Source organism: Meles meles, chromosome 18 (genome assembly GCF_922984935.1).
Source record: "Meles meles chromosome 18, mMelMel3.1 paternal haplotype, whole genome shotgun sequence".
Taxonomy (NCBI): Eukaryota; Metazoa; Chordata; class Mammalia; order Carnivora; family Mustelidae; genus Meles; species Meles meles.
The window spans coordinates 1,260,970-1,276,291 of record NC_060083.1 but is presented as its reverse complement, the minus strand read 5'-3'; the positions used below and the strand labels follow the sequence as shown (position 1 = coordinate 1,276,291).

The window sequence follows — 15,322 nt, the reverse complement described above, 5'->3', positions numbered from 1 at the left end:
AACACAAGATCAGCGAGGCCCCTGGGCTCCTGGAACAGGCGGGCTGTCTAGGGGAGGGGAGCCAAGCACTAGCTCGAGTCCTGCTAAGAGGAACAGAACCCATGTGTTGACCTACTATGACCTTCTATGACCTACTGCGGGCAGCCAGGGAGTAACTGTCCCCTGAACATTAACTCGGCAGAGCCGTGGACTCTGGCTCGCTCCTCTTCTGACGGCTGGATGGCTGGGATGCCAGGTGCTAAGCCCTCCGTGGGCCTCAGTTTACCCCCCATTCACGCGGAGGAGCCGTGGCTTGGACTAAAGGTTTTCTTGAGGCCCCTCTCAAGTCTGTTTAATGAACTTGGGGGGCAGGGGTCCTCAAAAGCCCAAGGGAGCATCCCTCTGACCTGACGCACGCCCCTGCTCGGCCCCAGCTGGGGACTCTCCAGAACCCGGGCGGCCCCGCCCTGGTGGGCCTCGCGGGCCTCGCGCGTTACCCAGACCCGCGGTGGCGGCGGTGCACCTGCGCCCCGCAGTGTCCCCTCCGCGGTCCTCCCGGTAGCGCCGCAGCGCCATCTCGTGGCCGAAGGCATCTGTATCACTTCTTTCCGGCCGGCCTGACTCAGGGAGCGCCTCTGCGCTTCGGGGCTGGCGGGGCCGAAGCCGAGTGGACACACACTCCCTGCGGGTGTGGCCTGATCCCCGGCGTGGCTGGGTTCCACGAACAGGCCCACGCTCCAACCCGGCTCTTGTGCACCGCCCGGCTTCCCCGGAGAGGGGTGGGGCTGCGGGGACCCGCCCTCCGAAGCCCCGCCCATCCGAAGCCCCCGCCCCTACCGGCCGCCGCTGGCTGCGCCTGCGCACTACGGCACACACCCTTGCCTTCGCGAAGGTCCCATCCCCAGAAACGTGTCCCACGCGCCACGCCGTCGGTTTCCAGGGCAACCCGGAGCCTCTCCGCAACCCCGCGCGCAACCTGGGTCCTTTCCTGGCGCCCCCAGCCCGGCCATGGCGGCCGCGGGTCCCAGCGTCTTCCTACTCATGGTCAGCGGGCAGGTGGAGAGCGCCCAGGTGAGCGGCCGTGGACCTCGCCCGCCTCCCCCACTCTCCCCGGAGGCCCACGCCGCGGCCTCCAGGGCTGCCGTGGCCCCGGACAGGTGCGTGGTTCTCCGAGCCTCTGTCTCCCACGGCCCGGCGGGGGCGGGGAACCGGCGTTCGGGAGGCCCCGACCGGCGCGGGCGGACGCCGACCTCGAGAGGTGGAGCTCGTGCCGGGGACGCGCTCGGCCAAGCGTCTGAGTCCCGGTTCGGATCGGGTCCCGCTCGCGGAGTCGCGGGCAGGAGCCCAACGCGGGCGTAAGGCCGAGACGCGACCGGGACGCGGGGCCTCGGTGCCCGAGTGCTCTGCACTCCGAATCGGATCCTTGGTTCCGGGTCGGAACGCAGGTCCTCTGCGGAATCTGAGCCAACGATGGTGGTGGTGGGAAGACCGGGGAGAGTCCGGTCAGTCTGACAGAAGGGGACATTGGTGGTAGATAGAGAGATGACAGATAGATGATAGATAGATGATCGATAGATGATAGATGATCGATAGATGATCGATAGGTGATAGATGATAGGTGATAGATAGATGATAGATGATAGATAGGTGATAGGTGATAGATGATAGATAATAGATGATAGGTGATAGATGATAGGTGATAGATGATAGGTGATAGATGATAGATAGATGATAGATAGATGATAGGTGATAGATGATAGGTGATACATAGATGATAGATAGGTGATTGATAGATGATAGATTGATAGATGATAGATGATAGATAGAAGATAGATAGATAGGTGATAGGTGATAGATAGATGATAGGTGATGGTGATAGATGATAGATAATAGATGATAGATAATAGGTGATAGGTGATAGATAGATGATAGATAGATGATAGATAGGTGATAAGTGATAGATGATAGGTGATAGATAGATGATAGGTGATAGATGATAGGTGATAGATAGGTGATAGATAGGTGATAGGTGATAGATAGATAGATGATAGGTGATAGATGATAGGTGATAGATAGATAGATGATAGGTGATAGATGATAGGTGATAGGTGACAGATGATAGATAGATGATAGATGGTAGGTGATAGATAGATAGATGATAGATAGATAGGTGATAGATGATAGGTGATAGATAGGTGATAGGTGATAGATGATAGGTGATAGATGATAGATAGGTGATAGATGATAGGTGATAGATAGATAGATGATAGGTGATAGATGATAGGTGATAGATGATAGATGATAGATAGGTGATAGATGATAGATGATAGATAGATAGATGATAGATGATAGATGATAGATGATAGGTGATAGGTGACAGATGATAGATAGATGATAGATGATAGATAGGTGATTGATAGATGATAGATGATAGATAGATGATAGATGGTAGGTGATAGATGATAGGTGATAGATAGATGATAGGTGATAGATAGATAGATGATAGATGATAGATAGATAGGTGATATATGATAGGTGATAGATAGGTGATAGATGCGTTCGCCATGAGTTCGCCCTGAGCCCAGCACTGCCCATTCGGTCCCGCCACAGCCCCGTGGAGTGACCACTGCTGCAACCCCATTTTGCAGAAGCGAACACGTGCCCAAACGGAGCGGCAAAGCTGGGATTGGAACCCAGGTCTGCCTGCCGCCAGAACTGAGGCATCGCCCTTCCAGGCTGTTGGCAGATGGTGTTTATGTATTATTGCGAGGATTCGGGGAGGCGGTTTGGGTAAAGGTCCGGGCCTCTCGTGCCTCCCTGTTTCACTGGGCTCATGCCCCCGTGCTCCCGCCCTGTCCACCTGGCCCTTGGCCTAGTGTCCACGACTACCTTCCCCTCGTCTCTTCCGCCCCGTTACGGCCCTGGCCGGGCTGGATCGCGTCTGTGCACTGTCAGCAGCCATGCGAGCCTCCCTGGGCCTCCCAGTCAGCTCTGGGTCCCTCCCTGTCTCCAGGCCTTGAGCTCTAGTCCCCTGTAGGCTTCGTGCCCCAAGAGCATCCTTTCACGTGGGCACCGTTCCCTCAGACCTCCTCCGGGCCCACCCTTGTGCCAGGCACTGGGGACACAAAAACGTCATCACACTTGTTCCCTGTTCACAGTCAGATGGGGTTGACAGAAATAAACACGCTGTCAGAGCTTTGATAGAGGGAAGGACCAGGGGCTGACAGAGCCAGGACGGGTGGGGGCCAGGGGGGAGCTTAAAACAGCCTGGAAGTTAGGACGGGCTCCCTGGAAGGTAAGTTTTGAAGGATGAAGCGGAGTTTGCCAGAGGGACTCATGGGAAGGGCGCGCCGGACAGAAGCCAGACCTCAGGCAAAGGCTCAACGGCAGTAGCAGCCTGGGACTGTCCCTTGGACTCCCACGTCTCGGGCCCCAGCCCCTGTGCTGCACCCCGTGTCCCCAGCCCTGGCTGTTTCTCAGACGCACCGCAGGCACCTGGTGTTCAGAATTCCTGCTGCCTTTACGTAGTCAGCACGTCGGCCTGGCCTCGGGGCTCCGTAACCACAAGCTGCGTGTGCTTCTTCCCGCAGTTTCCGGAGCACGACGACCTCTACTGCAAGTACTCCTTTGTGTACGGCCAGGACTGGGCCCCCACGGCGGTAAGCTGGGCCCTCGGGCGTCCCGGACGCACAGGCCCCATGACCGATGGCGTTTCTGAAGGTGTCCGCCTTTCCCCTTCCGCTCCCAGTTCAGAACCCATGCAGAGGTAGACACTGAGTTGGGGGGTTCCGAGCGTGACTCTGTTCCTGGTAAAGCTGGAGCGGCCGTGCAGCCATCGGCGGGCTCCCGGATCAGAGCTGCGCTCGCTCACGTGCCCCGTCCCGGGAGCTGGCACGTGGCCGCGAAGAGGAACGTGTGGGCAGCGCGTAGAGCCTCCGGCCCTCCTAGCCCGGGGGGAGGACTCTGGGGAGTCCGAAGGCAGAGCAGAAGCCCTCCTTGCAAGGCTCGCCTCAGAGCAGTGTGTCTCCCCCAGACCCAGACAGCCAGACGAGAGTCCCAGGCTTGTGGAGCGCACATCCTTGCGCGGCGAGACAGACAACACGTACCAGTGTTCTAGTGTGTTCTAGTAGAAAGTGCCAAGGAGAAAGTGGAGTCAGGAAGGGCGGTATGGAGGATAGAGAGAAGCCGGAATCTGGGTGAGGGGGCTGGGGAGGGCCTCCCTGAGAAGGTAACTTCGGGTCAAGTCCTGAAGGGAGTGAGGGAAGGAGCCCGGTGCAGGTCAGTGAAGACTCTGCAGGCAGAGGGAGCAGAGGTGCACAGGCCCGAGTGCTGGCGGAGCAGCCGGGAGGGGGTGCGGCCAGCGAGGAGCGTGAGCAGGGAGGAGTGTGGCGGGAGCTGAAGGGGGGGGGGTCCGGCCGTGGAGGACACAGTCAGCCAGAGTAAGGACCACGGCCTCACGCGGGGTTACATGGGACCTGCTCAGAGAGTCTGGAACAGAGAAGGTGACCTGCCTAGTGTTCTAGTGTCTTCCATAGCTCCCTCTGGCTCCTGTGTCCAGAGTAGACGGGGGAGCAGGGGCCGCAGAGGGAGGCCCCGGACGGTTGCCAGAAACGGAGGAGCGGAGACAGCAGGTAGAAGAGGCGCAGCGCCGGGGCTCCAACTTCCAGGAGGCGGAGGCCAGGGTTTCCTCGTGGGCAGACGCGGGCCGGAGAAGGAGTTGAGAGTGGCTCGGAGCTTCTGAGCCCCGGCTCTTGGGAGCAGAGCCGCCGTTGGCTGAGAACACCGGGTAGCCAGATGTGGGGGAACTTTCCAGCGTGTGTGGAGGTTGAGCTTCCCGTAGACAGCCAGCCGTGGCGCTCCGGAGGTCGGAGGCGAGGACCGGGCTGCGGGCTTGGGAGTCCCGCTGGCAGCCCTGCGATGCCCCCCGTGAAGAGGAAGTGGCGAGGGCAGCGCTGGGCACCCCCGTGAGGAGGAAAGACCCGAGGACTCTGGTGTCCCAGAAGCCGCGCAGGCGGAGTGTGTCCCGTGCTGCCGCTGGGTCGGGTACACGGAGGACAGAGGAGCGTGCGCAGATACGGCAACCCCGGGGCCCGGGGGCCCCCCGCCAACAGCTCTTCGGTAGCGCGGGCCCCTGTGGTCAGACGAAGTGGGTTCTGGCCAGGGAGGCGAGGAGCAACGGGGGCGGCGCGCGTGGACCGCTGCTCCGGGAGCTGCGCTCGGCGGGGGAGCCGCGAAGGGCTGGTGGGTGGAGGAAGACACAGGGCCTCGTTTCCTGGTAGAGAAGCTCGCACGCACGCGTGCACCGACGGGCATGACCGTGACCCGCGGCCGCTTCCTCTGGCGAGGGGGCGAGAACCCGGGCCCGGGCTGGGTCTCGACGAAGCGAAGCCCCGAGAGGCTCAGCAGCTGCGCCGGCGCCCGAGTTCCGGGCACGGGAAGTTAGCGTGTTGGCAGAGGTAGTGAGGAAAACAGCCCTCCCACCTGCCCACCCAGGTCGGGCAGCGGTGCGGCCGCCAGAGCACGGGCACCAGCTGTCGCCGTCCCTGTCCCCACAGGGTCTGGAGGAGGGCATCTCACAGATCACGTCCAAGAGCCAGGATGTGCGGCGAGCGCTGGTGTGGAACTTCCCGATCGACGTCACCTTCAAGAGCACGAACCCCTACGGCTGTGAGTCTGCAGGGGCCCTGCAGGGACAGCCGGGCGGGGGCGGGGGGAGGTGCCCCCAGGGCCGTCCGCTCCCAGCTCCTCTCTGCCGGTCCCCTGGGCCCTTGCGCCAGCCCCGTCCCCTGCTGTCTTGCCACCTGGCCGATTCCCTCCACCTCCTCCAGCACCCCTACCCCGGTTCGTGGACAGGCTCGGCAGAGCTGACCTTTAGGAAGCTCAGAGAGTATCACTGTGGCCCCAGTCTGTGGCCAGTGTGGCCGGGTGGGCTCGGCCTATGTGGTGGACAGATCGCTCTCTGTTTCTTTGCTCACGTTAGGAAACCGAGGCCCAAAAGTAACATCATTGCCTTCGGCTTCATATCCAGCAGCTGAGCCTGGATTGGAGTTCAGGCCCGTCTGATTTCACAGTCTGGGCCTCGCTGCTGCATGAGGCTTGGGGTCTAGGCTTGGTGGGTACGGGGTTTCTGAAGCAGGGGCTGCCTGGCGGTCCTCCTTGTCGTTATCCACGCGTAAGGACGCTTCCAGAGGCTTCCTGGGACAGTGCACTGGGTGGTGGGCCAGTCTCCTGCTGCCGAGGAAGGCTCGCAGAGGCAAATACAGTAGGAAAAAGCAAAAACAAAACACAACTATTCCAAGGTTTCAGAGAGCTAGCGAAGTACTAGAGATTTACCAGGCCACGATCCCGGAGAATATAGAAATCGAGAGACGTGATCCCACTCACACCGCCCCGAGAGTATTTGCTGATTCCCCCAGAGGTGACTTAGAGGCTGACGGAGGCTTTTGACAGCTGCTCTGGGCTCGGAGCACAAGAATCGGGAAAATCCCTGTAACTTGGACAGAGACCTCAGAGCGCTTGTTGGAGCCTGGGAGCTGCGGCCCAGCCCCGGATCATTCCCGACCTTGAACATGGTTCCAGAAACTCTCAAACAAAATATTCATAAGCCTAATCTAACAGGATGTAAAAGAGATAACATATGAACAAGTATGGTTTATTCCAGAAATATAAAGCTTATATAATATCCGAAATCAACCAGCGTGATTCACTGCTTTAAAAAGAAGGAAAGTCACGATCATCCCTGTAAATGTAGAAACGATGATAAAATTCAGCATCCATTCATGATAAACTTTGACAAACTAGGAATAGAAGGAAGCTTGCTTTTTTTTCTTTTTTTTTTTTTAAAGTCATGGAGCCCGCTGTGGGGTCTGAACTCATGACCTGAGCTGAGATCAAGAGTTGGGCCCCCATGGGTGCCTGGTGGCTCAGTCAGTTAAGCGTCTGCCTTCAGCTCACGTCATGATCCTGGGGTCCTGGGATCAAGTCTAGCATCAGGCTCCCTGCTCAGTGGGGAGTCTGGTTCTCCCACTACCGCCACACCCCGCTCATGATCTCTCTCTCCATCAAATAAATCTTAAAAAAAAGTTGGGGGGCGCCTGGGTGGCTCAATGGGTTAAAGCCTCTGCCTTCGGCTCAGGTCATGATCCCAGGGTCCGGGGATCGAGCCCCGCATCGGGCTCTCTGCTCAGCGGGGAGGCTGCTTCCCTTCCTCTCTCTCTGCCTGCCTCTCTGCCTACCTGTGATCTCTCTGTCTGTCAAATAAATAAATAAAATCTTAAAAAAAAAAGAAAAAGTTGGCCCCGCAACCCACTGAGCCACCAGGCGCCCCCAGAAGGAAACTTTCTTAATTTGGCAAAGGCTGTCTACAAAAAACTTAGAGCAAACAGGGGCGCCTGGGTGGCTCAGTGGGTTGAAGCCTCTGCCTTCGACTCGGGTCATGATCCCGGGGTGCTGGGATCGAGCCCCGCATCGGGCTCTCTGCTCTGCGGACAGCCTGCTTCCTCCTCTCTCTCTCTGCCTGCCTCTCTGCCTACTTGTGATCTCTGTCTGTCAAATAAATAAATTTAAAAAAAAATCTAAAAAAAAAAAAAAAACTTAGAGCAAACATTAGCTTTTCTAAGTGCAATGATGAAAGATTTCCTTGTTGCTACCACCACAAACAAAAGGCATGAGAATTAGAAAGAATAAAACTCATTTTTCACAGGTGACATTATGTGTGTAGAATTTGCAATATAACCCACAGATAAGTTACTAGAAATAATACACGGGCGTGAATGCCGGATAGGAGAGAAACAGACAAAAACCAGTGGCTTTTTGTATGAAAATAAATAGACTATGTATTCTCTTGCACACACATGTGATTCAAAAATGATATATCAAAAAGAAATTCTTTTTTTTTTAAAGATTTTACTTATTTATTTGACAAAGATCACAAGCAGGCAGAGAGGCAGGCAGAGAGAGAGGAGGAAGCAGGCTCCCTGCTGACCAGAGAGCCCGATGCGGGGCTCGATCCCAAGGCCCTGGGGCCATGACCTGAGCCAAAGGCAGAGGCTTAACCCACTGAGCCATCCAGGTGCCCTGAAAAAGAAATTCTTCACCATAATATCAAAATATAACAGAGCTGCAAAGACAGGCCACGGAATTCACACACACACACTGCACGTCAACGAGGAAAAGACTGGTAGAAATATGGGCAAGAGACCGAGTAGGTCCTTCACGGAGGAGGGACCCGAGTGCCCGAGAAACAGAGCAAGGGCTTTACTTTAGTGAGAAAGATTGCAGGGAAGGCGAAGGCAAGCTGTGGTGAGCTGCTGCCCGTGCCCACGCCCGAATAACTCCAATCAGGGAAACTGGGGAACCCCGCTTTGTGAGGACGTGGTGTGACGGGAACTCCAGGGACTGGCGGGGGCGTGGGGGTGCCTGGGACGCGTGCCCAGCAGAGCCGTGCGCGTGCATGGGGCGAGGGCTTGAACGGAGCTCACGGCCTCACCACCTGGGGGCCCCCCAAGGAGAAACTGCCCACATGCCCATCAGCACCAGAGCGAACCCTGCCCTCCTGGTCTGTCCAGAGCCAGAATGTTCTGTAGCGTTGAGATCGAGCGACAGCCCCTACGTGACACAGTCTGAACGGATCTCACAGACACGAAGTTGAAGAAAAGAAGCTGGGTACCAGTACACAGGCTCTATGATTCCGTTTGTTTAAGGTTTTATTTATTTATTCATTTAAGTGGGTAAAACCAGGGCCCTGGGGTGGCTCCGTCCGTTAAGTGTCTGACTCTTGGTTTTGGCTCAGCACGGAGTCCGCTTGGGATTCTCTCCCTCTCCTTCTGCCCCTCCCCTCTGCTCGCTCGCTCGCTCGCTCTCAAAATTAAAACCCTTTAAAAAGTGGGTAAAACCAAAGCACCAGTTTGGGATGCCTTCTTTGGCAGGAAAGGCTTACAAGGAGTGCTTTCTTCAAGTCGGAGTAGGGGCTCCCTCTGGGGGAGGGGGAGTGATGGGAAGGGCCCCGAACCCGTGTCTTAGGCTCACCGAGCACCTAACGCAGGGCATAGAGGTGGCGTAGAGGTGAGGGACCAGAGAGACTGGGAGGTGAGGTGTCCGATGGCCTGAGGCCCGTCCTACAGGCCACAGGCGCCTGGCAGCCCGGCTCCCTGGGCCTCCCTGCCTCACCCCAGGCAGCGACTTCTCCCCTGCCTTCAGGGGACGAGTAGACTGACCCCGGAGAAGGGACCCAGTGTTCCTCCACGTTTACAGGGAACCGGTGGGATCCGCGATCATTTAAAGGAAAGTGTGAGGAAGGTCTTTCTTTCTCTCCGACCTCCCCTGCGCCACCCCAAAGCCAGGCCCTGTGGGCTGCGAACCTGAGAAGCCCACGCTTGAATCCGACCATGTGTATCAGAAAGGAGGCTCCCAAGAAGCGGCCCCTTTGCTCACTTCCCGGCTGGGGCCCTGTGCCTTGAGCAGAGAAGAGTGCCTTCGGGGGTCCTCCCTGTATTGTCAAGGCACAGGACCTGCCGGGCATCTGGGCCTCGCCAGGGACCTCACCCACTCGTCGCGCTCCCCACCGCTGTCCCCGCCCGCCTCCCCGGATTCTGGGTCGGCAGAAGCCCTTAGTGGAGAAGGCGGCTGTCCCGTGTGCACTCCTGTTCTCTGCCCTGCACCTTCCGCCTGCTGACCCCTTGTCTTGTTCTTCCCAAGGGCCGCAGATCGTGCTCAGTGTATACGGACCAGACGTGTTTGGGAACGACGTGGTCCGAGGCTACGGGGCAGTGCACGTGCCTTTCTCACCCGGCAGGTGGGTTTCTGGCTCTGACCGGGTCCCTGGGCCACGGTCCGTCCCTTGCTGGGCCATGCTGGTTTAGGACCAGGGCGCCCCGAGCAGGGCTCTTCCTGGGACAGACTTCACCGCTAGGCTGGGAGTGCGCTGGCGTCCCCTGGGCCTGGGCGGCGGGCGCTGCCAGGGGTTAAAGACACGGAGAGACGCACAGTGACAGCTCTAGACGGGATTCTGGGACGCAGATGACCGGAGTTAGCCTAGAGTAGAACAGCCAAACGTCCCGAGTATTGTTGCTGAGACAGAAGCTGCAGGATGTGGGGGAGGCATGTGGAGAGGAGGGAGGGGCTGGGCCAGTGAGGGCCAGGACCCCAGGCTCAGCGGGCAGGACTAGGGCCGGGGGCAGCAGCGGGGGGAAGGCGCGGGGAATCGTGGGGGGCTTCCTGGAGGAAGGGCATCCAAACCGGGCCTTGGCGATGGTAGGGGATCTGGAGATGTGGGGGACAGGGCTTCTGAGGGGCCCAGTGGGAGCCGGGCCCCCAGGAGTGGTGGCTCTACCCCAGCATCGTCCCGAGCCTTGACAAGATGCCAGGCCCGCGGGGACCCTGGGCCGTCCGGCACCTCGCTTGCAGCGAGCACAGCGGGGGCGGGCAGCCGGCCGGCTAGGGCTGGGCTCGGACCTGCCTGATGGACCGCTCCTGCTCACCAGACGCTCGGAAAGTCCCACCACTTTTCTGCTACTCAGCACATCTGTCCGTGAAAACATCTGTTTCAGGCACAAAAGGACCATCCCCATGTTTGTCCCCGAATCCACATCTAAACTGCAGAAGTTTACGAGGTGAGTTTCGACATCCTCCTGCCAGCGCCTGCTTCTGACCTGGGAGTCAGAGTGGAGGGAGGGAGGGGTGTCCCTGTCCTCACTCACTTGCACTCGGTAACCTCGTCGGGTCTCCCAGCTGCTCCGTCTTTGGGGCCCCGGGAAGCGGGGGCTGTGGGCTCCCGTCGGCCGCTGGTCCAGCCGCACGAGGCCGGGCACCTTTATACTCTGTGCCCCGTTACTGGTCTTTGTGTCGAAAGCTCTCGACAGACGGGGAGATGCTCACGACGTAATAGGACATTAAAACGTGAAAAAGGACACAGGAGGATACAGTGGTGTGGGGGGCCTCCTGGCGGAGGTGACCTCCGAACAGAAAGCAGAGCGCAGGTAAGGGCCAGTGTGGCTGATCTGGGGAAGGAACACTCCAGGCGTAGGAAACAGAGCAAGGTCCATGGGCTTATTGTGCTCGGAGCAGCACGGATGGGGTGTCGCTGGTGGGTGGTGAGCAAGGGGAGTGTGGGGGAGACACCAGGGAGGCAGGGAGCCTCTTGCCCCTTATCACATCCACGTCTAGGCTCAGAGGGCCGCCGACTGCCTCCAGGTTGGCGACAGAAGCGCTTGGCTGCTTAGCTTGGCTGCGAGCCCCCACTGCTCCCCGCCAGGTCAGCCAGGAGTGGGCCCTCTGTTAGCAGCCAGGACGGGGGGTGTGGGGGAAGGCAGGCCACATGCAGCTGATGAGCGGCCCTCCCGCAGGCCTGGCCAGTATCGGGGTGAGCCTTGGCCGGAGTCCCACGGGGCAGGACAGCGTTGGGCCTGCTCAGAGGAGGCCTCATTGAGTTCTGAGGCTTGGAGGGGAGAAGGTGGGTGCCCGCCCCTCCCCAGAAGGCCCTCGGGAAGCCCCCATGATGGGAAGGTGCCCTGGGCCATTGTAAGCTAGAGGGGACGACACCCACCTGCGGAACTGTCGGGAAAATGGGGGCCGTGCCCATCGGTGGGGACGGGAAGGTTAAGGGCTTTGCTGTCCCAGCCACGGTGTCCATGCTGCTCTGCACCCCACAGCTCCGAGGGAACCTTGGGTCTCAGGGCTGCATCCCCCTGAGGAAAGGGTCTCCGTGTAGGACAAGTTTCTGGGTGTTTCTGCTGGGGCCAGAGGCTAGCAGCTGGGGGCAGTGGGCAGCCTCCCCCGGACAAGGCATGTGTTGGCAGTCCGGACAGTGGGGAAAGGTCTGACGAGCGAAGGCGGTTTGGTCAAAATCTTCCCAGAGCCCGTCTGCAGAGGCCAGCCCTTGCTCAGCCCCCCTGCCTGCCCTCCTCCCCTCAGCCCTGTATTAGTTCCCGGGGCCGCTGTAACCAACGACCACAAACTCGATGGCATCAAGGACAGAAAGTCACAGTCACAGTCCGAAACCAGCACCAGCGGGCTGAGATCCCGGCGCCCGCAGGGCCGCGCTCCTCCCGCACCCCTGCACCCCCGCCAGGCTCTTGGGGAGCATCTGCTCCCGGCCGCTTCTGCTGGCTGCCGCCTGCCTGGGCTCGGGGCCCGTCACTGCAGTCTCTGCCTCTGGTCACGTGTGTGACCTCACGTGTCACCCCTCCCCTGTGTGTGTCCCTCTCCCTCCCCCTCTTAGAAGGACGCTTGGGGGCCATAGGGTGAACCCAGATAACCCAGGACGACCCTCGTGTTTATTTTAGTCCCGTGTGCAAAGATCCTTGTCCCAAATAAGGTCACGTTGGCAAGTTCCGGGGACAAGGACCGCTGGGGCCGTTATCCGGCCCTTGACAGCGCCTCCCACCCGGCCTGCACAGAGCGACAAAACTGGTTTCCCTAAACACGCTGCTCCAGAAACACATCAAGCACATGTCTGCGTTTAGGATCGACTTGAGCGAGGCTGCTGGAGACCCCGCGTTCTCTTGCCCTGCTGACCTCTGGCCCTCCCCGCTGCCCGCATGTCCTCCAGCCCACCGGGTCCTTCCTGGCCTCAGCTCTTGCCTGGACACTCTCCTCCGCCCTGAACAGCCTGTCCTCGTAGACCTCAGGACAGAGCGGTGGCTGCTTCCCCTGCCTGGGAGGTGGAGAGCACCCTCCTCAGATGGAGAGACTGAGGCACACAGACGCAGTGGACCGCCATCCAGCCCTGGCTGGAACCCTGGCTTCCCAGTTCCCCTCCCATGCCCCTCCCGAGGCTCAGAGCCAGAGAGCCCCGTCACTGGCTGTCCCCACGGCCTGCAGACAGCAGGGGGCACTCACTGCTTTGTCCGGCATCAGCCAGGCCGGAGCCCCACCCCTGGGCAGCACCCAGTGGACACCGGTGCCCTCACTGGAGGCTGCACCCTGGGGGCCGGGGGGCTGGCCCAGGCGGGGTGGCCTGAGCCAAGAGGAGACTCCAGCGTGGAGCTGGGCCGCCATGGGGGGGGGGGTGCGGGGGGGGCTGGGGCAGAGCACAGGCCTCCAGGCCTGCCCAGGTCAGCCACTGTAGCCGGAAGGCCGGGCGGAGCCTGCTCTGGGAATGTGGGAACCTCGACAGCCGGACCGAGGGGCCTCCTTCCCGGTGGGGCCCCCACCGCCCGCAGCTGCGCCAGTGGCCTCCCCCCGCAGGACCCCCAGAGCACAGGCTGGAGGAGCTCCTGGATCGGTGACGCCCCATGCCTGGCCCACCCGGCAGGGAGCGTGCACCGGATTGTTCCGGGCTCCCGTGGGTTTGGTGGAGGCATGGCCTCTGGTCCGGAAGGAGCTGCGGCAGGCTGTGAGTGACAGGCCGGGGGACAGCAGCCCTGAGCGTCCAGCCCGCACCTCTCCGCGCGGGGCCTCGGGCATGTGCCAGTCCTGCTCTCAGCCTCTGGAAGGCGGGACGCCTGGGGGGCACGGGTGGACCGCCGGCATGTCGGGGCCCCCGGAGGGCCGTACCCCTCACCTGTGACTTGGGGTGAGGATCGAGTCGGGCACCCCGGAGCGAGCCCATCCTTGGGGCACCTGAACCTCAGAGCGAGAACCATGAATGAGAGGATGACGGCCCGTCCCCCGCCGCAGTTGCCAGAGCTCTGGGAGTGAGGTCCCATTCCGTGCCACCGGGAGGAAGCCAGGCTCAGGCTCAGAGATGGGAAGGGCCTTGTCCTGGATCCCACACTATTAAAAAGAAAGAGAGAGCCCACATCTGGCCCCTCTGCCCACCGCTCCAGGATGGGGCCGTCTAACCCCCGGGAGGATGAGGGGGGGTCACACGGCCCGCCCCCAGCTGCTGTCCCCTTCCCGGGACTTCCACCTGGGCTCCCACCGTGCCCGCAGCCCTACGTCGCCCTCAAAGCCACGGGGGAGCGTGATGGGAAGCTTGGCGTGCAGCCAGGGAGGCGCAGGGCACAGCACCTCAGGCCTGGGGGGCAGCCTGCGGGGCCTCCGTGGACGCCGCCCGTGGCCTCCAGCCTCACCTTTCCCCAGCAGGGGGCGGGGGCTTGGCAAGGTTCTGCGAAGGGCCCTGGGGCAGGGGTTGGGGGGCTGCTGGTTTCTGAACCAGGAGAGGCCCACGTCTCTGGTCTGAGGCACAGCCAGGCCGAGGACCTGCTCACCCCGTGTCCTCCTGTCCTCCCAGCTGGTTCATGGGACGCCGGCCCGAGTACACAGACCCCAAGGTCGTGGCCCAGGGTGAAGGCCGAGAAGGTAAAGCTTGGTCCCCTCAACCTCGCCCACTCCCCACAGGCAAGCTGGAGCCCGGGAGGGACAGGGTGGACCCCTAGGAAACAAGGTGGAAGCCGGGGACCTGCCAGGCACACAGACGGCCCGTGGGAGCACCCCAGGCCTCTCCCCTGAGCGCAGCTCCTACCTGGGCCTGGCTGGAGCGCAGAGGGTCTGCCAGGGTGGTCGGTCCCTGCTGCAGCCCCCACACCTCCCGGGGAGGGGCCGGCCAGCTGGCCATTCCCATTTTACCGGAGACACCGCAGGCCCAGCTCGCCGTTCCCGTTTTACCGGAGACACCGCCGGGGCTGAGACACGCCGGGGCTGAGACACCCTGGAGCAGCCTGGCTGATGCCGCCTTCTCTCCGCAGTGACCCGCGTGCGCTCACAGGGCTTTGTCACTCTCCTCTTCAACGTGGTGACCAAGGACATGAGGAAGCTGGGCTACGACACTGGGCCTCCTGACACACGGGGCGCCTCGGGGCCCAGCCCACCCCAGGGCATCCCCCGGTGAAGGCCCCCACCCAGCCGCGGCCACAGCCCCTGGATCTGGCCACAGCGCTGCCGGAGAACAGGGCTGTCCTTCCGGAGAGCTGGCCAGGGGCCCAGCTGCTTGATGGGCAGCCTCGGGGGCTAGGAGGGTGGGGGGCAGAGTTTCATATAATAAAACATCACCCGGAGCTGCCTCCTCTCCCTTCTGCCCTGCGCCCCACTCCCTGGGAGCAGGTCACTGGGGCCGGCCGGCCTGCCTCCCTGAGCTGGACCAGGACCTGTCCCTCGCCCCGTACTGCTTAGGGCACAGAAGCTGTCCGGAGAGGCACACGAGACAGCCACCTGCGTTGTGAGCTCGGGTCCAGCCCCGCTTGGGGCTGTGCGACCCTCCCCACACTCCTCCCTAACACAGGAGGGAGACGACGAGGTTTCGGGGCTCCGGAGCCCCTGGCCCTTGTGTGAGGAGAAGAGAATCGGATCGGTGGGAGCCGCAGGGAGAGGCCCCCACAGCCCAGACGCCAGGGCTGAAATCCTCCCAGAAGCCGGAAGCTACTGGATTCCCAGCTGTCTGGGCTCACAGCGGGAGAGCGGAGTG

General features: G+C 60.9%; 1 protein-coding gene across 8 annotated transcripts; it reads left to right on the top strand.

The window, feature by feature from the left end:
- The first annotated feature begins 862 nt into the window (after positions 1-862).
- Positions 863-14,915, top strand: B9D1 (B9 domain containing 1). 8 transcript variants are annotated; one of them, XM_045985911.1, is made up of 9 exons: positions 863-1,050; positions 3,570-3,638; positions 5,535-5,646; positions 9,676-9,772; positions 10,527-10,589; positions 11,322-11,428; positions 12,527-13,312; positions 14,153-14,220; positions 14,607-14,748. In XM_045985911.1, exons 1-9 carry the CDS (start codon positions 988-990, stop codon positions 14,607-14,609), a joined length of 1,368 nt encoding a protein of 455 aa, XP_045841867.1. In that variant the 5' UTR covers positions 863-987; the 3' UTR covers positions 14,610-14,748. The 8 variants fall into 8 exon arrangements, with proteins under 8 accessions (XP_045841867.1, XP_045841865.1, XP_045841868.1 ...); XM_045985909.1 differs by having other exon boundaries at positions 3,471-3,638; XM_045985912.1 differs by lacking the exon at positions 3,570-3,638.
- The last annotated feature ends 407 nt before the right edge of the window (positions 14,916-15,322 follow it).

Coding starts and splice junctions, on each gene's coding strand:
- B9D1 (XM_045985909.1), top strand. CDS start 988: ATGGCGGCCGCGGGTCCCAGCGTCTTCCTACTCATGGTCAGCGGGCAG. Junction 10,590..11,321: donor AAACTGCAGAAGTTTACGAG/GTGAGTTTCGAC, acceptor GCCCTCCCGCAG/GCCTGGCCAGTATCGGGGTG. Junction 11,429..12,526: donor TGAGGCTTGGAGGGGAGAAG/GTGGGTGCCCGC, acceptor CATGTCCTCCAG/CCCACCGGGTCCTTCCTGGC.